The 24,015-nt window shown below is 33.2% G+C and overlaps 3 protein-coding genes and 1 long non-coding RNA gene across 9 annotated transcripts in view; 2 read left to right on the top strand and 2 right to left on the bottom strand.

The window, feature by feature from the left end:
- LOC105675332 (uncharacterized) overlaps positions 1-11,007 on the bottom strand; it is a 72,504-nt gene extending 61,497 nt beyond the window's left edge. For 2 of the 6 annotated variants that reach the window (XM_012372364.2, XM_012372367.2), the window contains exon 1: positions 5,403-9,697. In XM_012372364.2, coding sequence (XP_012227787.1) covers positions 5,403-7,362 — 1,960 coding nt within the window. In that variant the 5' untranslated portion in view covers positions 7,363-9,697. Of the gene's footprint in view, positions 1-5,402; positions 9,698-10,615 lie in introns of those variants that run through there. The other 4 variants (XM_067356425.1, XM_067356424.1, XM_067356426.1 and 1 more) reach the window with 4 other exon arrangements.
- An 812-nt stretch (positions 11,008-11,819) lies between these two features.
- Glg1 (golgi glycoprotein 1) lies at positions 11,820-19,247 on the top strand. The gene is made up of 15 exons (XM_012372862.2): positions 11,820-12,274; positions 12,410-12,781; positions 12,857-13,419; positions 13,599-14,016; positions 14,188-14,289; positions 14,439-14,717; positions 14,868-15,037; positions 15,263-15,380; positions 15,470-15,666; positions 15,746-15,965; positions 16,232-16,558; positions 16,662-16,841; positions 16,992-17,220; positions 17,440-17,546; positions 17,635-19,247. Exons 2-15 carry the CDS (start codon positions 12,458-12,460, stop codon positions 17,797-17,799), a joined length of 3,399 nt encoding a protein of 1,132 aa, XP_012228285.1. The 5' UTR covers positions 11,820-12,274; positions 12,410-12,457; the 3' UTR covers positions 17,800-19,247.
- LOC105675302 (uncharacterized) lies at positions 19,182-21,868 on the bottom strand. The gene is made up of 2 exons (XR_010890388.1): positions 20,781-21,868; positions 19,182-20,573 (listed from the first exon to the last, which is right to left on the bottom strand). It is a non-coding gene; the product is annotated as an uncharacterized lncRNA (long non-coding RNA).
- Positions 21,869-21,894: 26 nt separating this feature from the next.
- On the top strand, positions 21,895-23,619 carry LOC105675291 (queuosine 5'-phosphate N-glycosylase/hydrolase). Its single transcript, XM_012372296.2, has one exon. The coding sequence runs from the start codon at positions 22,005-22,007 to the stop codon at positions 23,013-23,015; it is 1,011 nt and encodes a 336-aa protein (XP_012227719.1). The 5' UTR covers positions 21,895-22,004; the 3' UTR covers positions 23,016-23,619.
- The last annotated feature ends 396 nt before the right edge of the window (positions 23,620-24,015 follow it).

Below are 24,015 nucleotides of genomic sequence, written 5' to 3'. Positions count from 1 at the left end.
CTTAAAGGCCCAGAGAACGTCGTTTATTCCAGAATCGGTATCTACCGTCTTGTTTTCGCGCTCCAGGACAATTTATCTCCTTGAACAGATCGTACTATCTAACGAAATAATTCGATTTCGTTTTTGCTTTCTTTCGTGATCATTCAATTTCGGCGGACAATCAAGAGTCCTGCGCAGAAACGGGAAGTAATCCCAAGCCGGTTCTCTATTAAAATCCGGGTCGAATGCTTTGTATTCTCTAAACAAAACCAACTTTTCCAATCGCCTCGTGCTGCAGAATGCGATCGGGATCATAGATCGTGTCGGAAATTCTGCACGATAGTTACCTACTAGTTTTCAACTCTGCATAAGAATGTCGGCTATTGTCTTTCGTTGTTTCAAGATTTGGTTTTCTCTCTTTCTTTCTTTTCTAAAGAAAATAAAAAATGACCATTCGTATTCTTTCCAAGCCTCATAAAAGCGGCTTACAATATTAATATTAAAATATTATTATTGGAAAGCGTATGAGAACACAAAATGTTTTTGGATTTATTTTGCTAAAAATCTGAATTCTGAACGAAAGTGTGTGTGTGTATGTGTGTGCACATGTAGATGTATCAAATTGTGTATGTGTCTTTTGCAGCGCAACTCAAACGACTGAACCAAACAAAGCAATCTCTATTGGAAACTGTATCAAATTTAAGTTATAAATTCGTGCTCCGGGAAAACTATAATAATTGTGGACTAACAACGTCGCGATATGAGAGAGAGTAAATAGATTTTAAGATGCAGATTGAAGCAAGCGGAAGTGAATAATTGTTTAATTTAAAATCTAAATTCCATTTGCTGATTATGTTGTACATTGAATGCATTTAAAATCAATTTTCGTAAAAAGTTAAAAATATTAAACACTTTGTAACAAATACGCACTTTAACACGATTAATATAGTGATGACTTTTTGAAGAATTCTCATAAATTCTCAAGAATGTTGTCTTTTGGCAGATTCGTACGTTTTTAAAGATTTAAATGACAAAAACTAATCGAATAAGCATTCAAACAGAACAATGATAATTACATAAATATTGAATATTCCGAGAGTCGGCAGCATGTTGTGCGATTGACTTATGCGTTAATTAATGCGCGCTTGATTTACGTGCTAATTAACGCAATATCGAATCGGAGCGCTCATGTTTCTGCGGCTAATACTTCAGGTCCAAAGGCCAGTTACAGTTGATAGTCGCGAAACGATCGATCGTGAGTTCTTGGTTTTCTTATTTGGTTACGTCCACTTGTAAAAATACATATACAAAATCAATAAACAAACATATAAACCAATTTCTGAAAATATATTTGCGATATCGAAATCTCGATAGAGAAAGATGATAAGATCAATTTTTAATTTTAAGTAGGTCATTATAATTTAAGATTTCTATTTTGTGTATATAGTTTACAATTATCCTTCTCTCCCTCTTCTCCTTTTCCCGGTATCAGTTCCGGCTGAATAATCGAATAATTGCTAGGTAATTAGTGATGGAATTATGGCCAATGAAGGAATTAGGCGAGCCGCATAAATTCCGCAACCGATAAATAATCATTATAATTCCAGCTATTATTATCTCATTATGCGGACCACTTAAAAATGCACTAACAAAATGATCGATGCCTAGTATTCGATAATACTCGCAAAATGCGAAATGATCGGGTTATTTGAATTTCTAATTTAACGAGCCGACCGCGTGCACAAAGGGCTCGGGTATTAAATTCATATTGCGAATACGAGCGCATAACAAAGATTCCATAATTCCGCGTAGAATGATTTCGCGGCACGCGAGCATTTTTGAGGGGAAAATGAAGATGTATGACATGTTACGAGATACTTTCGAACTCGCATTATGTCACGGGGTAGGTTCATTTTTTGGTCGTTTTTGTTATCTCTTGGAGTTCCTCCAGAACATGACCGTAGGCAAGGTCTTGTTCCATTCTGGAAGTCCAAAGTGCTGAAGACGCGATAAGAGCTATCATCAACATTAATTCTCTTATATATCTCATATGTCATATATCTGTTTCTTTTTTATATATGTATGTTTTTATATATACATAATGCGTCTGTGTATAAAAAAGAGCGGGATTGACGCTATATATCAATTCAAACACTGATTGTATAATATACACCTATTTTTGTCAATTTGTCATGAAATTTATCTTTCAAATCTTTCCGGTTTTCACTCACAAATAATATATAATCCATAAATACATTTATTGGATCACAAAGTTTTTTTCATGCATGTTTCACCCATGCTACTATATTTCTTGGCTCAAGTCTACCACATATATTACAAAATATTGCCTAAAATTCCCATAAATAAGAAAAGCAGTGCCAAAGCAGTTTTCCCTCTTTCTTTTGCCATAACACATTACTCATCGATACCCTTTATATCACTTCCTTATCGTCTGATTTTTCGGACAGCTGCTATTTTCATCTTATATTTTACCTCAATATTTTCTCTCAAATTCTATTATATTTGTATTATATATTGTATTATATTTTGTCTCCAATTCTCAAATATAGAATCGTCAGTCTACTGTAGACAGAGATGTCGAATATATGTTGCTGTGTATATCTTATTGTTCTATTTCTTTTAAAAAATTGATCTCTCAATAATTTATTTACTTAACAATTTTCAGTTTCCAGCTGACATTATTTCTTTCAGATAATCTTATATATATAAAGCCAAAATCTAAAAAATCACATTATGATTTGAGAGTTTGCCCCAGAGAATTCGCTTCACTTATCTAAACAATATTGTCCATTCCTTGTTAAGGTAAACTCTATCCGGATCCTCTACTACGTTATTTCTACTTCGAGGAATCCTATTGGTAGCCAGACTATTGGCGACATGGATTTCGATTCTATTGGTGTGTACAATTCACCCCGTCTTTTCCATCAAGGAAAATAGGATCTTGTAGAAAAAAAAAGACATCCTTTCTCGCTATTTATTTTTATTTTTTTATTTTAAACGTCTTCGTACCTCTATGTAAGTCGCAAATTAAAATTACAAAATACAAATAATTTCAAAAAGATTAAAAATTAAAATTGAAATTGTATAGTTACATTTCTAAAGTTTTATTTAATAAAATATTTTTATTTATTAATCGCTTGTGCATTAAGCAATATAATTATCTGAATTATCTGATTGTGACAATTTTTCTCAATTAATTGCTTAGTACTTGAGAAAAGTGAAAATTGCTACAATCTTGTATATGTGATAAGTAGATATTTTACAAAATAATTGATGCATACAGTTTATATAAGCAAATATAATTTATGTATGCACAAATTAAACTTTGAAGCAAGAATGTGTCACACATCCTCTTCATTCAGTTCTTTTTTTTCTTTTTAAAATTTGCGTCACAAAATAATGTATTAATACACCCAAAGATTTAGATATTATGTATACGCATATAAATTATGAATCCTAATGTAGAGTATTTACAAGAAAATTTTATACATACGAATGAAACAAAAAGATGCTAAAATCTTCATTTACTTTAATTTATATATATATCTTGTATTTATATATCTGTATTTATATATCTTGTATTTTTATATGTCCAACAACTTAGAAGAAAAATATTGATAGATTTTTCTATTTAATTTAGTATTAGAGTTACTCTCTCCATCAAAAAATCGAAATTCAGAGAAATATAGAGAAAATATTTTATAAATATAAATTTTAAAAATATAATCAATTTGTTAAAAAAGAATATAATTAATTTGTTTAAATAAAAATCGTCATTTTTTCTTTTTAGCAGTATGTGTTATACAACTTCTTTCCTCGCACGCACCCTAAGAAAGACGACCACCTCCCACATCGACGAGATTAAAAAAGTTACGCGCGCAAAGGATTAACAAGCTTAAACCGTTTACTAAGAAAAGCAATGTTTCGCGGGTCAAACTTAAATAACTTAAGATAAAGAATAGACATATTGACATTGAAAAACTCTTTTCCTTGAAAATATTTACCGCGACGTGATGGAGATGTTTTTCTATGTCTGCATAGAAAGACGGAATCATTTTTTACCGGCTTTTTTACCAATATGTCTCGAAATATAGAACTTTGCATAAAAGAAACAATTATTCACTTTTCATTACAAATTAAAGCTATGAGAGCTTTGAAAACTGAAGAAGATCACAAACTTTTTCAGAACTCGTTATTACGTAAAGTTATCACGTAAAAAGTTCCCGCAAGTTCTCTACATTTCGCGGCATTCATTAATTTTTTAATTAATTAACCACGACTCAAATAACAAAATTTTGTATTCAAAAAATAATTGTCAATTAACTATTTACAAATAAATTAAAGTTGTTTAAACGGAGTAAGATTTTTTCAGGATTTTTCAGTTCGTGAATAAAGAAATTAAGTTAAACGAGAAATGTAATTATTGTAGCTGTCCGCTAAAAATGAAAGTTTTCCCAAGAGGGGAAAACTTCGTCATACAAAAGCTACCCTACGGGCATTTGCAAGCATCATCTCGCAGACGAATATACGAATCCAAAAAGCAAAAGAGATCGCAAAAAGGCGAGTTGAAACAAGAAATACATTAAGCAAGCAGCAATGTCAACAGAGAGTGAAATATTATATGCATTATAATTCAATAATTGTAACAATGGCAACGCAAAATATTATTGTAGTAGTGTATTGGTGTAATATTTAATTATCTACCGCTATATATATACACACACGACAAGTTTATAATAATACGTGAATCATAGTACTATAATTACTGTTGTAGTTATACAAGTGGCGATTACTGTTGCTTGCTAAACTAATCGACTGACGTCAAGTGTACATGGTGTAATGTTGCCGCAGGCATTCGCAAACGTCCGCACCCGTTTTGTTATCGACTTGCTCAACTTCTTGTTCATACAATTACAGATTACGAAAACAATGTTGATGAGTCGTCAGATGCACACCAACTCCGCACTAGACGACGCAACTTTTTCGCAAAATTATGTAATTAAAGTTTAAATATTTTCCAATTAACTAGGAAGCGTACAATTGAATCTCAATTACTTCAATCAATACGCAACTGTTTTGCCAGATAAACTCAAGTTTGATATATCATCAAACTCTTGAATAATTTATAAACTGATGATATTCATGAACTAATCATTATTAATTATATTGGTTTTTCTACATCTACGTCGCGCAATCGATTGCATTTCATTTCTCAAATATTGTTCAGAATAATAATGCAAATATTGAATAATGTTTTTGCAGAAATTCTCTTCATGAGAATTTCATTTTATTTTATTTTATCGTATAACTGCTCGCAGAAATCGTTCAGATTCCTAATTCATCCATCTATCTGTTATTATTATTATTATTATAAAACAGCAATAAAGATAATATTGACTCACCCCGGCTGAATTGCTCGTAGCTGGCGATCACTCTCTCGGCGTTTTTCCTGGCGATGTAGAACCACTCGCTGCTGTTGCTCAGGTACTTGTACTGGTTCGCGAGGTCCTTCACGAGTACGCCATCCTGATTCGGCAGTCGGTGAGCGAACGGGCAGTACAGCCAGCGATCGCGATATTGCAACTTGTCGTAGCAATTGCCAGCAGCGAAGATATCCTCGTCGAATTCCACCATCGAAAGGACGCCCGCGTGCAGCAGAAACTCGGACGAGAGCATTACTTCCGGCGCGTACTTCCAGAGGCGAGTAAGCATGTTGGCGCGATTGACCGCAAATTCCGCTTCCAGTCGGAATCTCTCTTGTGCATATTGGTCCACCACACCCTCGCCCAGGTTCAGATCGGTGCCGGCGGTGCAATTCTCACCGAGAGTGTGCTGATTCTCGATGATGCGCAGGAAACGCGTCACTATGTCGACCTGGGCGGCTGGCGGCTTCCGACGCGCCGACGACCGATCGGATGTGGCGTTTGTCGGCTCCTCGTAACTCGTATAGTCCAGTACGTCCTGCAGGACTTCCTCGTCAAGATCGTGAGAGGATTCACTGGTGTTCTCGGTCGGATCAACGCCGAGCGTTTCGGTCGAGTTGCGATCGATCGCAGCCGGCGGAACAATTGTTTTATTCGAAAACATCGCCTTCCTCAATTTGTTCAGAGGGTTGTCCTTGAAGAGACTCTTTAGGGAATCGGGACTCGATCGTAGAATACCTTGATTATCCGGCTGGTGCGCTTTCGATGTGACATCAGAGTTTGTCTGCGTTTCGTCCTTGATATAATCGGATGATCGGTCGGAGCTGATCGTGTTATTCTTGAAGATATTCTGTTCGATCAGCCAGGAAAGATTACGCGCGAGAGGAATGATAGAACTTTCTTTGGCAACGCTTCCTTTTCTCGCCTGATACAACTTGAGCAAACTTTCCAGCCCCTCCGGAACATTATCCTCGATTCGATCGACAGATTGACCGTTGGTCGAATTATCTTTCGAGAAATTCTGCTCGAGAAGCCAGGAATGATTACGCTTGAGCGAGACAGATCCTTCCGAAAAATTGTTCGCTTTTTCCGTTTGACGTGACTTCTTTAAGTGATTTTCCCGATCGTCACGTACGCCGGCCTTGATCCTATTCACCGCGTCCTTCGCGTTATCCTTCGCGGGCTCCTCCATCTTCTGTCGCGCAAAATGGCTCCTGGACCGTCCGTGGCGGATTTGCGATCTCTCAACGCTCGACGCTTCCGCCTGCTCCATCTCCGTCCACGGGGTTTCCATCGGTCGGAACTCCGTCGGCGAAATTTCCTCCGCGGAACGATGATCTTCCGCTTGCGAACGCATATCCGTCGGATGGATTCTCAACAGACGTTTCTCCGCCGCGCGAACTTTCCCGGGGCCGAAGGCGATTTCCGCGGGAGAAATTTCCACCGAACGTATCGCCATGGCACGATGATTCCCCTGCGAATGCATTTCTGCTCGAACGGCGACGAGATTCTTCGCCGACGAGCGGATTTTCTCGGGACGATTTTCCGCGCGTTTTTCCAGACGATTCTCCGAATCAGCGGGACGAATCGGCATGACAATCGCGGAACGAATATCCATCGATTGGATTGGGCTCGCGGCGCGATTTCGCGGGATTATCGGACGGATCTCCGCACGACGATTCTCCTCCTCGATCCGCGCGCAAGCGATCTCGACGATCGCGGGACTATCGAGCGTTGAGTGGATCTCTGCGGCGCGAAATTCCACCGGCTGGTCGACAACGAGTTTGCGATCGACGTAGGTTGACGAGCGGTGGTTCTGCTGATGCCGCAAGTACTCCTTCGGCTTCTCGAGCTGGAGGAGCTTCTCGTAATGGCTGCCGAGGGAATCTTGCGTGAACGTGAGCAGGATGAGCGCGCACCAACAGCCTGACGCACTCATCTTCAGCCGCTCATCTTCTCGTTCGTAGCTTACGTCCGTTTGTTACGTCCACTCGTGATGATGCGTTATCTCAAGCTTAAACCTCGACATCTCTACGATGTGAGAAATCTTCGCTTGTAACAGTGACTGCTTATATAGTAATACACACAGCGTGCTTGAAACTTTAATGCACGATCATGTTTTTTGAAATCAAGTCGATTTGCACATCTTTACGCGTCAGCCACATTTTGCTTCAGCAACATACATACGTTTATACTACGATAGTTCTTGAGATCGATATATTTTCAACATTGTAATTTAATTATTATCCTCTTGCAGTTATTGTTTTTGCAGCCTCTGTTTTGAACATTTTATAACTTACTAAACATGTAGATTTTATCTATTCTAAAAGGATTCTTTATAGTAATTTTTATGTTTTCCTTGAATTTTATTCCGGTTCTTAACAGATCCCACCGCTGCGGGACAGTCCTTTAACATTCCCATTATCTTGCGTTTCTTCTTAATTCATGGCGCTCTGCGTCTTCACACAGTCTTGCATTTCTCCGGGATTTATGGTCCTTGATAGATCGTATCCCTTAATAGACCCGGTCTTTAATAGCCTCTCTCGCCATCTCCGCAATCAACTTATTTTCCGCTTGCAACTAGCACTATTTCAGTGTTGGTTTTTACACGTTTGTGATTGTACAAATAATGTTTTCAACGACGGCTGCTTGAAGTAAATCGTTCACGACCCATCTCGACAATGATCCGTTTTCGGGATGCGAATGCTCTCGAGATTAGACAATATGCAAAGTGTTTTTGTGCAAATCACCGATCGAGATCACTTTTTCTCCGTTTCGATAATCCTTATTTCTCGCGATTCTTTGCAATTTGATGAGTCGGAGTGAGTCGAGAAATCCAATCTAAACGCTGACGCATTATTAAACATGATCAAATATTAGCGAATATCGCGAAAAATGTTCAAAGAGCCTGTCATCAGTATCGAGAGAATTGATCGAACAATTGATTGATCTGTTAAAGCAATTTTTAGACTTGCACGACGTGATCATATCATAACGATCGATCGACAGTTTATCTATCATGTAATCGTCATATAAACACTATGCGGTCTTTGCGGTCTAAAACGATATCAAATGTTCCTTTATTGATTCCAATACTCGACTCGTCTCTTTAGTAGCATTTTCACACGTATTACATTATTTGACTATTGATTGAAATTTTCACTGATAATATCGTTCACGTCTTTTTCAGTCTTAATTTCATTTTAAAAAATCACATACGCCATCGTGGATTATTACACATTCACATTATCGTGTATTATTTCGCTGATCTATCGCAGCAAAAAGAATGCACAAAACATTCACGATGTATCGACAGTGTTTTAACGGAAAGTCGACACGTGATAAATTTATTTATAAGCATGCCTTGCCATTCAAGCACATTAACGATTAACAACAACGTAGATACTGCCTTTTATGCCTAATTATTAAAGAATATGCATATTTATGTTGTTTACTAAACAAGTATTCACTTATTTATTTGCTTATAGCCAAACTTGTAACGTATGATGTATGTATTCTGGTTAACTTTAAGCAACAAATATTCATTAAAAAATAATAAAATATTTTTTTCTTATAATTTTAATTGCAAGTTTTTCGTAATTTTCTATATCTCTGTTGTTATAATCGATAAAGTTTAAATGGAAAATGCGAATATGCAAATTATTATAACAATAAATTATTCAAATTAAATGTATCTTTAGTTGTATATACGATAATTTTCAAAACAAATATCAAAATACACATAACAATGTTTTATCGGATAACTTTATGATTTTATCGGAAAATGTATTGGCGAAATTGACGTCAAAAATTGCATACGATTCTACTTCTCATTAGCGAAAATGAAATCCTGATCGACATATTGTTTCGTAATTACGCAAATTAATAACTGCTTTGTGATACACACGACGCTTGAGCGCGACGTAATTGATTGCATTTTTTGATAAACGTTTTGAGGCTTTGTGGAATTTTATTCCTTTATCATAAGTGGCAAAATACTGGCGAAAATTTAATCTACACTGGAATATCGTTTTTAATCGGTCAAATTAATAATTATTTTAAAGAAGAGCTACTCAAGTTTTCTGCAATGCCAGACAATTAGTTTGATTTCTCGACAATTAGTGGTCTTCTCACAAACTTTTTTCCGCAGTTTTATGAATAAAAAGTAAAAAAAAACACAAACTGCAAAAATTCAAAATCGTTTATGTAAGACACGCATTTTAATTAATTTTAAACAACAAATAATTGTAAAAAATATAAATATTTTTTTTAATGATTTAAATTGTAAGTTTTCTGTATTTTCTGTATTATTGTTTAATCAGTTCATTATGGATAAAATTTATTGAAGAATGCGAGTATGCAAATGCAAATTGTTATAACAATCAATTACTTAAATGTATCACTAATTGTAAGTACAATAACTAAATATTAAATAAAATATCAAAATACTACGTACTAAAAAATAGCAAAATACTAAATTTTCAACTAAATATTAAATAAAATATCAAAATATAAATAGCAATATTTTATCATATTATTCTACAACCAATGAAATAAATAATTGATTCGACGAGAAATTTTTATAATTTTTGCACAAAAAATTACTTTTTTCTCTGTTGTCACATATTTTTGTTTTCATATAATATTCACTATCACATATTGTCGCTTTAAATTAAAAATTATTTTAAAATGCATATCCCATTATTAATCCAATTTTTTCGATTACAATATTTTGAATCATGTCGCGTATATTTTTTAATTGTACGCGAAAAACAAAATTCTCAAAAGATAAAAGCGGAAAAATAGCTATTTTGTAATAATCTCAATTAATCAGTAATATCGTGTTGCATTCTATTTAAATCTTTCGATTACATTAAATCCGTTATTAACTGTTTTCAAATAATTGTACGCAAATCGCTTATAATCGATCATCTATCATGAATATTCGAGATGCATAATCGAATTAACCGTACATCAAAGCAGTTGTCTCAATTGCACGAATCAAAACTGCCGATTTTGCATTTTCTTGTGTTTACTAAAACTGCATACAATCCACCTTATTACAGACTATGAATTTTTGACAATTTGTTATTTTATCACGCTTTCCAATCAATTAATAAAATCTAATTGTTCAATTTAATTAGATTGATGAATCAAATGCAGATTTGTTCTGTCAATGATGATCATTTTACTGAGTAATATCCTGGAAGAACAACGAACTTTCTCTCTCCTTCTTTCTGTCTTTTTTTTTCTCTCTCGCGAGTCGGCGATCGCGATGGATCTGTATGCGCTCGCACGCGGCGTCAAACTGAGGAGGGTTGAGAAACCCGCCACCCTTCGTGGCAAGCAATGTGTGAATGCAGAGCGCATGATCTACCCCCCTCTTATACTGATGCACCGAAGCTTTGTGCCGATATTCCCGTACATAACGCTTAGTTGGTAGATCTTAATCTTAATCTTTGGTACGCGCTATCTTTTCATTCTGTCTTTTGGTTTTTAGTGGAACATATGAATGAAATGGTGTCTCTTATTCATTGTATAACATAATACGAAAAAAAAATATAATATAATACATTCATACAGAGACATACATTGACCATACGTTTTTTGATCTGCAAAACTTTCGATTGATTCAAGTTTCGTTTTTATTCAAAATATAATAAAATACTATTTTTTGCAAATTAAAAAATTTTTAACATTAAATCTTTTGCCTTTAGTAATCCTAACACCCTAAATCTTGAAAAAAATTATGTTAAAGTAAAATCCACTTAAAATTAAATGCAAAGCTTTTCATATTTTCAATTTTCATAAAGTCTATTTCTAATTGTCTTAATAATTAATTGTTCATAACATTATTATAAATTAAAATTGACTAAAAATTAATCAATTACAGCAATATTATATGCCAAATGTATTATAATATATATCAATCAAATTTAGATACATATATATTCGCGCAAATATATAAATCGATAAATATAATAAGATAAGCAATAGACTTCTTGTTAAAGACAATAAAATATTAAGTAATGAGCTTAAAAACAACAAAAGAGTCAACGTGAAGAATATTTATAATTTGCTCACGGTATTATAAATAAGATATTAAAAGAATTAAAGAATTATAATATGAATTGAGATAAAGCTTAATTGCGCAAATAAATCGAGACAAAGCATCGAGAATTTATTAATGATAGTAAACGTTCTGAACTTACCAAGTAATCCGCGCCATTGGACAAACTTTCTAGATGAGATTTGAGAAAAGACTCTTTCTCCTTTTTGAACAAAATGCAGTGCCAATAAGCATGATCATGCGTTTGTATTTCTTGTAGAGAATACCGTTCGCACAAAGAAAAGTCAAAAGCGCTTCTTTTTCTTCTTCTTTTTTTTTTTTATTTTAGCACCGGATGCACGGAGCGTCTTGTCCGTACGACCATTATAGTTAAAAATGCAATTCATCACGTTTGAGAGTTTATAGTAACACGATCTAGCGGTAGAGAGCTCTAACCTATTAAACCCAATTAGTTACTTTTGTTTTATTTACAAACGGTGAAGTAGGTTTCTTTTTTTTCATGTTATCAGCATTGAACTGATAACATACCGATGGATAACATGCTGTAAATAGTGTATTATGTGTTTAATAAGATGACGTTGTAAGAATACACGTACAGTGTCTTCTCACTATGTATTACACTTCATCTCGTCTCAATCGTTTTACATGCTTGCGTTGCTCGTAATTACTGGTACCAATGGCACTTGCATTTATGACATTCTGATTTACGTTATACAGTAAATGATTAATAAGCGTAAAAAAATCTAAGAAAAACTGATCGTGACGTAAAAGGGTTTACAAGGTGATACTCTTTTCTTTTGTCAACTTTGTTTTAATTAAACTCCAATTTGTTTCTTTGATATTAAATAATTCTGACTCTTAAATTACATTAAACAATTTTGGATGCTACGTTTCTAATAAAATTATTTTTTTATAGGATACTGAAGTAATGATTTCACTGAAAAGTGAAATCTGATGATTAAGGATGGAACATATAAGGCAAATAATATCTATATTGTTTGTTCTATCATTGCTGCATTACACAAAGTCAGCTTATTTCGGAGATGCGTTCTCTCAGCAAGCTGACGAGCCTTCCAGAATCAGCTGGCTCTTTTCTGATGCCTCTCTTACAGCAGGTGCAAAAAGGCTTCAAAGAGCTATATTAGATTTTAGAAGAGAACCTGAGAATGATGGTTTACCAAGAATTATAAACAGCAAGTGCCGTGCTAAATTGTATAATCTTTGCGGGAATATAGATAAAAATAACAATGATGAACTTACGTTGCTTGAGTGTATTCAGACTTTTAAGGTATGTGTGAATTTATGAAAAGAAATAAATAGTATTAATATAAAAGAGACCTAATAACTATCTTAAATTTTATAGCCCACTGAGATATCTGGAATTGATCAGAAATGTCAAGAGGCAATTTGGATCTACATTCAGAATATTACAGACAATCAAAACATAGAGAGACTTGCAAGAAAGGCATGCGGCAACCAGCTAGATAGTCTAAAATGTTCTAGCCCTGATAAAGCTCATGGAGCATATCTATCTTGTCTAATCGATAATCGAGAAATGGTCAGAGATCCTGACTGCATCATTTATATTCAAAGATTGGAATGGATTGCTTTTAGTGACTTCAGAATTCTGACTCCCTTCAAAACAGACTGTGCAAACGATATTAAGAAATTCAAGTGCGACAGTCTACAGCCATATAGAGACATATCGCAAGGTCAGATATTAGCTTGCTTACAGGAGCATGTTGAGCAACTGCAGCACGAATGTAGAAGACATATTTTACATGTATCTGAGATTCAAGCTGAAAACATCAGGCTGGACCGTCAACTGTACATGGCATGTATTGATGATAGCAGAAAATTTTGCCCTGACATTCGACCAGGCAGTGGTCAAGTTTATAAGTGTTTGATGCAGCATAAAACCGATAGGTAGATATTTATATATTAAATATAAAATATTGCAATGCTAATCTAACTCCTAAACTTTAGAAATTATTGATTTAAGAGTTTCAGAAACTAAATACAATAAGTATTCATAATCTAAGGGATCTAGTAATCTTGTCTGGAGATTCTGTTCCTTTATACTTAAAACTTATTTCTATCGACAGATCAATGACCGCGCGATGCCAGGAACAGTTAACAAGAAGAGAGAAACTAATTGCATCTGATTACAAGATTAGTAAAGGTCTAGTCAAAGCATGTAAAGAAGATATTAGAAATAATCACTGCAGGCGATCTGTGTCTGAAGACAAGGAGATTAGGCTGGCACAGATTTTACTTTGTCTAGAATCGGCTGTGAAAAATGGCAGCAAAATTGATGGAAATTGTCAAGCGGAAATGTTTGATCACAGGAAACTTTTGATGGAAGATTACAGATTGTCACCCGAAATCGTAGACGGCTGTGCCAACGATATTACAACTTTTTGCAACAGTCTTGAGGTCGGTGGTGCTACAATACATTGTCTGATGGAGCATACAAGAACGAGAAAGAAGAAGTCGAGGGTTTCGCCGAAATGCCAAAGAGCGGTAAAAAATTTATAGAAAAAAATTAATTTTAAGATCAATTAATGATCAAAACTTCTAAAACAAAGCTAATTTATTTATCTGCTATTTCTAATATTTCCCCAAGGATATTATATTGACAAAATGTCCTTTTTACAATGTTCTTTTAAAATATTTAAAATTATGTGATTTTAGTTGGAGGAGTTAATTTTAGAAGCTGATGCTGGCGAAGATTGGAGAATTGACCCGGTTTTAAGGGAACAATGTCAACCTGTAGTTAATTTAGCTTGTAGAGATGTAAGTAATCTTTATACATATAAAGATTTAAAGCTACTTTTTTTTATCGGAACTTATTGTTAATATCGCGATTCAGAACTATACTAAATAAAAAATTCATTAATATTTTGTATCAATTTCATATATACATTCTTGTACATTTAATTTAGGTACATGGCGGAGATGCTAGAGTGATATCGTGTCTGATGGAGCAATTGGGAACAGATAGAATGACCGAAGCCTGTGAGACAGCATTAGTACAGATACAATACTTTATCGCCAGAGATTTTAAACTCGATCCGCAATTATACAAGGCGTGCAAGTATGATGCTGTACGTTTGTGTCATGCGAGAAATGCATGGGCCAGTGATGGAAGACAGATGGATCCCGAAACAGGACCTCTCGTGTTACCATGTTTATATCGGCATGCTTACCAAAAAAATATGACAGTAAGATTAAATACATACACACATAATTAACTTTTTATTAAATTAATTTAATAATGATACTTTAAAGTATAATAATTTATTATTATGACTCTTACGAACAAAACTTCTTTATATATATATATATTTCTGATTGTTTTTCCTGTTTTTTAGTTAAAAGCAGACTGTTTAGAAGAGATTAGAAGAGTCATGAGACAGCGTGCCGTCAACGTTGATTTGCAACCCGAGATAGAAGAAGTGTGCTTTAATGAACTGGCGTCACTTTGCTACGATAAAACTGCAAAAGGAGAAGAAATTCTTTGTCTGCAGGATAATTTAGACAAGTACGCATTGTTTTAAATGGAATAATAATAATGGAAAAATTATCTCATTTGTTAAATGTTCAATTGTTATTTATTAAAAGTTATCTCTCACGTAATATTTCTGCGCGATTTTAACAATATTTTTTCCAAAATTTTCTAAAGTTTAAAAATTATTTTTATATTGAATTATCTTTATTAAATATAAAAATTAATTAATTTTTTAAATCGAATTTATCTGAATTACAGCTTAAACAAAAAATGCAAGCTAGCAGTTGGAAATTTTACTGAGGAACAAGCGGAACGTGTTGAGCTGAATCCTATCATCTCTTCTGCATGTCAGCATATTATGGAACGTCATTGCGAAGTATATATTAAATTATTTACATTTGCTTTAATACTGATTTAGAAATATGTTGATTTCATTTATTGTCAATGATGTTTGTTTATTTACAGGAGGTTTTAAAATATGGAAAGGATGAAGGAAATATGATGGAGTGTCTTATTGAACATAAAAACGAACTGGACGCACGTACCGATTACAAATGCAAAGCAGCAGTGGAACATTTCCAGTTGATATCCTTGAAGAATTACCATTTTACGTACAAGTTCAAGGAAGCGTGCAGGCCTTATGTTAAGAGATGGTGCCCTAAGTAATTAAATCTCTCGGCATAAAAAATTTTCGAATTTTTTAATACTTTAAATATATATAATAGTTGACTATGTGTTTAGATCGAAAACGAAAGCCGATGTGATAGAATGCTTAAGCTCGATCGTGCAGGAGGATATAATGAAGGAATCTCAGCATCGCGTATTAAAGGACTGTAGGCAACAGTTACGGGCACAGCTTTATCAGCAGAGAGAAAACATCCATTTTGATCCAGTTCTGCAAGCAACTTGCTCAATGGACATCAAACAGTTTTGCTTTAACATAGAACCAGGCAATTCACAGGTAGCGACAATGTTCTCTAATATATAATAGAATGATCATTTTTTCCCTTCCTTTACATTGTATATTATAGTTTGGATAGTTTTACTTCGACATGTGGTTATTTCCTTTATATTGAATATCCAATCACACAATTATTATTTTTTATCCTATAAAAACTTAAATAATAATAATTAATCTCCTTTTTAAGCCGACAATTTTAATTGAATGATTACTTTAAACAAATTTTAATATTACGATAAACGTTGTTGACATCTAGATTATTATAGGTATTAGAATGCTTAGCATCGCACAAATCTAAACTATCGGATATGTGCCACAAGCAGCTGTTCAAGGTGAGGAAACAGGAATTTCAGGATAGCTCCAGTGATGTGCCTCTGCTGAGCACTTGTCGAGTCATGATCAGGCAGTATTGTCACGATGTGAGCAAATCACAAACTTTAGATTGCCTTAAGAGATACAAAGATGAACTCACTTTCGACGAGAAGTGTAAGAATATTGTGATTCGAAGAATGATTGAGCAGAATACGGATTATAGATTCAATACCGCACTGCAAAGCGCATGTGGTCACGATATCGATAAGCATTGTAAAGAGGTAAGAGAAAATCTATGAACAATTTAGTTGAGATAAATTTTTCTTAAAAATTTTTCTCTGCAAGAGGTTTTTCTTTAATAATTAATTAATAAATACGTGTTAGGTTTTGGTACATGAACATACCGACAAAGAACTTGAAGGAAAGGTCATAAGATGTTTGAAGATTAGATTTCGGGAATCAAAATTGACGACAAAATGCGAACATCAAATGGCTAACATCCTTAGAGAAGCTGCACTGAATTATCACTTAAACCCGTTATTAGCAACAATGTGCGCGCATGAGGTAAAAAACAATACAAGTGCAACTTATAATTAACTTAAAAAATTCAAAGATTTAAGATTTTAGTCACTGGAGTAAAATCTTGACACAAGATCATGTAGCTACAGAATTGAATTTCATGTAATCTAATATAAATTTATATATTTCTGTTAGATTGAAACAATCTGCCGATCAGATGAAAATGAGCCTGGCGCCGTTGAAGAGTGTCTTAAAAGGAAATTTAACGCCGGAAATCGAGACATGAAGGAAGAATGTCGTTTGGAAATCGCCGATCTAATAGAACAAACAAGGGCTGATATAAACGTGGATCCCTTGCTGCAGAAAGCTTGTGCAGTAGATGTCAGCAAATACTGCAGTGCTGTACCTCAAGGCGCAGGAAGACGTAAGTAATGTTTTTGTTTTTAATTAATAACCATAGAATAAGATTACAAAATTACTTGGCTAAAAAATGTTAATATTTCTAATTATTATAATAAATTAGTATATACACACACACATATATATATATATATATATATATATATATATATATATATATATATACACAAATGTTTAATTTCTTTCATTAACTATAATAATAATTAATTTAATGATATTACAGACATACAGTGTTTACAAAATGCGTTGGAAGACAGCAACAAATCCTTGCAACCTGATTGTTACAAGATGCTGACTACAAGGATGGAAATGTTCAGAAATGCTGCCAAAGTCAATAAATTATATCTATATATTTAATATACTTATTTTCTTTCGCACTGTGTCTTGGAATAAATGCGTTTTACGTATTGTATTACAGTTGATTGCGCCAAATACGATTGAAGAATTATATTCGACGATGAATCGTTCTCCAGCACGGCGTTACTTCATGATCGTTGGATTCACCGTGATCGGGATCATCTTTATTGTCGGAATGTTCTGTGGCCGAGTGACTAGACGAACGATGATTATGAAGAACAAGTGACGACGTGGCCGCGATCTATCCACTAGTGAAATAAACTTTCATGAGTTAGTTGAGGAACTGTAAACTGAAAACAAATTGTAACACGCGTTGACTTGGTTAGCGACACGAAATGCAAGTTTACGGTAAATAAGGAAAAAATAGCGGTCTTTTTATATCTTCGTTTACAAGTTTTTAAAGTGCATTTTTTTAGTGACCAGAAGAGGTATGAGATTTTCGACATAACTGTTAAATACACACGATATTATGCAAAATATCATAGAGATTAATGTCTAAAGATGCGATTATTCATGTACTACGGTGTACTATGTTATTATAATATCATGATTATTAAAATACAGGGTGTTCTATACAGTTTGCAACAAATTTCAAGAACATCTTTACATTTTTCAAGAAAAATGATCTTGAAATTTGCTACAAGAATAAAGAAACAAGCTGTTATTTAATTGTAACTTTATATTCCATAAATTGAGATTATTTTCCGAAAGAAAGATTCTGTTAATTTTAAATAGAGTCGACTCTCTGGTTTTTTTTTTCAAGTACTATTTTTTTAAGTACTATTTTTTAAAACAAGCAAAATTAATCTGTTTTTATTTCTGAAAAATTCAAAGAACAAACAAAAAGATATTATAGTTAAGAGAATCAAATAAATTTATTTTTTTTACTTGTACAAGAATAAGATTTTGATATAATTAAAATACCAATAATATGCCGCTCATGAGATATTATACAGATAAGCTGATGGATATTTTATTGGTGTCTGGAGTCGACTCTAATTTAAAAGATCATATGCAGAATCGTAAGAGAAAAACATAAAAGTATACGTAACCATTTGAAATATTCTGCCTTTTTCACTGGGATTTGTTTAATCTTTGCAATACAATTGTAAAGTAAATAAAAATGTGTACGAGAATTCCTTATGGAATAGTTTGCGCATAATTGGAGTAATAACTGCAATATATACGGATGTCATTCCTGAGGAATACTTGAATTTATTTCGCAAAAGTAATTCCATAAACGAATATAAAAATAAAATGCGGATGAGAAAGCAAAATGCATTTGTAAACTTGATGTCTAAGTTTTCTGTATATTTGTGATATAAAAGTTCATATATAGAACAAATAAAGTGTTTAAGAGATTGATTTAAATCCAAAGATACATCTGACACAAATATCTGAGTCTTCCAGTTTCTAGTTTATATTTCTTATGTTATTTATTACAGATATATGTAGTGTCTTGTAGTCATGCATTTTCTCTCTATAGACTTTAAGCTGATGAAAGCTTTACAAATTAAAAATAAAAAGTGATTTTAAAATATATTTAAAAAGAGATGTCTATAATCTTAATACATTACAGGGCTTAATACAATACATTAAGACAGATAGTTGCTAGCAAAAACAGATTCATTGTATTTACAGAAAAATAATAAATATCTATATGTGGATCATTTATTTTATATTCTAATATTATTATATTTTTAATATTACAGTTTATCTTATCTTCAACCATATCATAAGTACAGTTAAAAGTATATACTTATCGTTCTTTGCCAGAAAGTACTTTTTTATTATCACTAATTATCTTTCTTATTACTACCAATCACATAACATGTATTTGCGAAAGTGGAAAACAAAATATATTTTGTATTATGAATATTACATATATTATTAGATGGAAGAAAAGAATTACTATTATAAAAATAAAACATCGTAGTTCTACGAAAACCTATCACAAGTTTTAGTTATATATAAATAAATAAAACTTTAATAGTGCAATATAACGCGCGTGTATAACGCGATACACAATGCAATTCTGCTTGAATAAAAATAAAGTTGACAGTTTACAGAATTGAACATACATAAATAAAAAAAAGCAATTTCTCAATTAATCATTAAATATTAATCTCTCATTAAATATTAATCTTGTTCTTTATATGATATGTTATTACAATTATATTTTATATATCAGAAAGAAAACAAAACAAAAAGATATTTTATAACATATAAAGCAATGCATTCTGAAATTGATTTTAAAACAATTTCCGTTTTATATTTTGGATAGCTGTTTTGTTGTAATTCTCCAATAAATTTTTCTTGTTCTTCCTATAAGTGTTATTAGACATACATACAATGTTCATTGCTGCACACAATTTTTTCAACTGGGAAAACCCAATTCCTGCTTTTAATGTTGCAGCTACAACAGATGCGTTAATATCCAATGTTTCAGATTCCACATGCTCAGACCAGATGCTAGCTTCCTGGCGGCACATCTGACATTTAAAGGAGAATTGAATTCGTAATCCACGACGATAAAACTTGACTAGTTTCCAGTCTTTAAACTGGCATTTAATTCCTATAAAGACTGAGTGATCCATATGATTGTCGAATACACGACGGAGTTCATTCCACACAAAAGAGATATCAACAATACAACGACCTTCAGGTATATTTTCTTGCATACACATTGCATCCAATAAGCAACTGCTTTTTTCAATAGTGATGGTATCATCTTCATCTTTGTTATCTTCAAAATGCTTAATATTTAGATTGTACACACCATTTTCTTCGTATGTTTCAAATTCTTCATTATCTACTGATTTTTCTTCTTTAATTTGGCCAAAGCAATGTATTTCAGTATTAACATCTGCATCCGTTATATTATCTGGTAGCAAATGAGCAGAAACCTGAGACTCAATGGAATCGGTGGGATTTTCAGTAGTCAAAGTAGCTTGTGTGTTATTTGCTAATTTTTTTTGCATTTCTCGTAACATCCGCCGCCTGCAAGAAAAATGTATTATTTGTATCATTTCAAATAATTTTGAAAAACATAAAGAATAAAAAGTTCTTTATAATTATTTCAACTTCTTATTTCTAAAAATTGACTAAAACACACACACATACCATACACACACACATAAATATATATATATATATATATATATATATCACAGTTATATCATAAATAAATAACAAGATTAGTCTAACCTCAGTCGATGTCCTTTTTTCAAGGAAAGTCTTCTTGTTGAGAGATTTAATTTCCTCTTTCCCATTTTTACTGCACAGCACGTCACTAAATACTAAATGAAATATATTCTTGTCAAAACAAACATTGATGTCTTGTCAAACGTTACAATAGTATATAAATGAAAAATTACATTTATTATTATTATTATTATTATTATTATCGAGTGTCGGATAAGGCAGGATAAGGTTGGACATTTTGTCCATACGACCATAAATTTAAAGTTATAAACATTTTCAGTTAAATATCAAAGAAGAAAAAGAAATAGATGCAAAACTTAAGTGGAATAGATAAGAACTATAATCTTAATTCAACTCAAACTCTTTTAGTTGAGTCTCAAAACATTTTTAGCCAAAATTCAAAATATTTAAGTTTGAATTTGTTTAAAATAAAATATTTGACTTGGGTACGTTCGGAAACTACACCCAGAGTGAAAGTCTCTGTTTATTGCTATAGTATACGTGATGTATATAGTATATGTGACGTATACTATAGACTTGCTATAGACTTCACTCTAGGTGTAGTTTTCGAACGTACTGGCCGGAGCACAGACTTTTGCATAAAGCATAACGCATAAGCATAAGGAAATTGATTGGTCCATTTCCTTATGCATTTGCTTATGCTTATATATAGACCAATCAATTTCCTTATGCTTATGCGTTATGCTTTATGTAAAAGCTTGTGCTCTCGGCTTTACTGTGCGGCCTTACCCCTTGCGTTGACCTGAAACTGTTTATAAACTGTTCAAGGCCTCTTGCACACAGAATGCGGTAAGAGCCTATCCAGACAAACTTGCATAGTCGCATAACATATGCATAAAGAAATTGATTGGTCCATTTCCTTATATATTTGTTTATAAACCAATCAATTTCCTTATGTATATGTTTATGCGACTATGTAAGTTTGTCTGGATAGGCCCTAACGCTTGCCGCGCGGCAAAAGACGACGCGATAACCAATCAACTTACAACTTACAATTTTTCTATAAGAGCGAAAAACTGATTGGCGTCGCTTTTTGCCGCGCGGCAAGTGTTACCGCGTCCTATGTGCAAGAGCCTTAATACCGGCTTTACGACTCTTGCGATTATTCGTTACAAACGATTCGTAATAATTTAAGGTAGGACGTATGATAGAAGACAGTTGACCACAATCATTAGTAGTTGACCAGCCGGCAACGTTTATGTTAATATGGTTTTGTTACCGAAGGAATCCGCAAAGTTAGTCACAAAATTGGCGAAGGATGTATTTATTGAAAATAAAGGTATAAAAGAACTGGCGTTGGCGGTCCTTGATGCCATCAAAACGCGCAAGATACACACCGGCAATTTTGCTCAAGTGAAATTTCATCCCAAACCTGATGATCCCAGAGCGGCCGACTGGATATTTGTGCTAGATACATTAAATTTTTCGTTCTGGACTGACACAGGAGCTAACAAATGGAAAGTTAACGGCGAGACCGGATATTTTGCGTTTTGCGCCGCTGTTCAACGGGCAATCGACGAAGAGAAACCGATGTGGGATCCTAAATATTACTCACAGATAACGCAGAAAGAAGCTGAGATCATTTTTCGAGGTGACGACGAAACCACCATTCCGCTTATAGAGGATAGAGTTAAGAATCTGCAACAGGCGGGAAAAATTTTGTTGGATAAGTATCAAGGTACGTTCGCAGAATGTATCAAATCATGTGACGGCTCCGCAAAAAAATTGCTTAAACTTATCGTCGACGAATTCGAATCGTACCGAGATGAGGCCGACTATGAAGGGCACAGAATCAGCATCTACAAGCGAGTTCAGATATTGATAGGCGACATATGGGCTTGTTTCAAAGGGCAAGAACTCGGTGAATTTCATGATATCGAGAGTCTCACAATGTTCGCCGATTATCGGATCCCTCAAGTACTTGTATATTTTAGCGCAATGCGCTACAGCAACTCGCTCATGAGCAAGCTCAAGTCTGACGAGCCGTTGAAGCAAGGCAGCAGAGAGGAAGTCGAGATACGTGCTTGCTCGATCGAAGCTGTTGAGCAGATATGCGACGAAGTGCAACGACTGATCAAAGCGGATCCCAAGCTGGGTTTAAGTCCGACAGTCGTCAACGCAATCGTAATCGATCATTTCTTATGGGATTACCGGCGAGAATATGCTCAGGAATTGGAATGCATACCATTCCACAAAACTAGAACTATATACTATTAAAACTGCCAGGATGCAAAAATAAATACAAACGGGATGGAAGAACGCATCATATTTGAATTCCTATGTAACAAACAAAAAATCTAATAACATATGTTCCTTTTATTTTTTTACAATTTGTATGTTTGAATAAGAGCTTAAGAGAGTAGAATAAACTTTATTACATATTCTGGAATATAGTTTTCTCAAAATGTTATGTAACAAAAAATGATGTAACACAAATATTAATAAAAAATATTTATCACTGATAATTATTGATAAGAGATAAGATATTAATACTTTTCATAATATAGTATTATATAACAGAAAGAGTTAAGGGGACAAGAAGAAATGGAACAGAATTCTTGATAGAATATTTTGTTTTGATAAAAACGATTTCATTGATTGAATATAACATTGATATAAATATTGTTTAATATAAGAGATACTTAATTTTTCTTATAAACAAGTGATTTACGTATAAGAAAATTGTAATAAGCAAGCATTGTAATAAACCAAACAAGTGTTTCAGAACAGAAGTAACAATTGATTATTACCTTTTTTTTATAAGTTAAAAAATTTGTAAACATTTAATTTTCAAATATTGGAATAAAAACTAAAATAACGATTTATTTTTTTCAATTTTTTAATGCCTTAGAATTGCGATTAAAATATAATTAAGTTTGATTTAAAGTGATATCAACAATACTTAAAATTATCTTTATATTATATATTGATATTTAGGTAGAATCTACAGCACAATTATCAGATGAATAAGATTAGTTCGTTCGACTTTGGTATTTTATTACAAAAGATAAAAATGATCAATATCGACATACTTTATTACAATTTCATATTATAATTTTAGAAAATATTTTTAAGGTTTAGCAGAAAAATATACATTGTATGGTCCCTTAATTTTTATCTAGTCTGCATATTTCATTTTAATGAATCAATTATTAATACAACATAGTATCAATTACTTTAACTTTGTAAGAAAAAAATTAATATAATTCAGTTACAT

This window comes from Linepithema humile, chromosome 5, assembly GCF_040581485.1.
Source record: "Linepithema humile isolate Giens D197 chromosome 5, Lhum_UNIL_v1.0, whole genome shotgun sequence".
Lineage (NCBI taxonomy): Eukaryota > Metazoa > Arthropoda > Insecta > Hymenoptera > Formicidae > Linepithema > Linepithema humile.
Note: the sequence above shows the minus strand (reverse complement) of the source record. Positions and strands in the feature narration are given on the sequence as shown.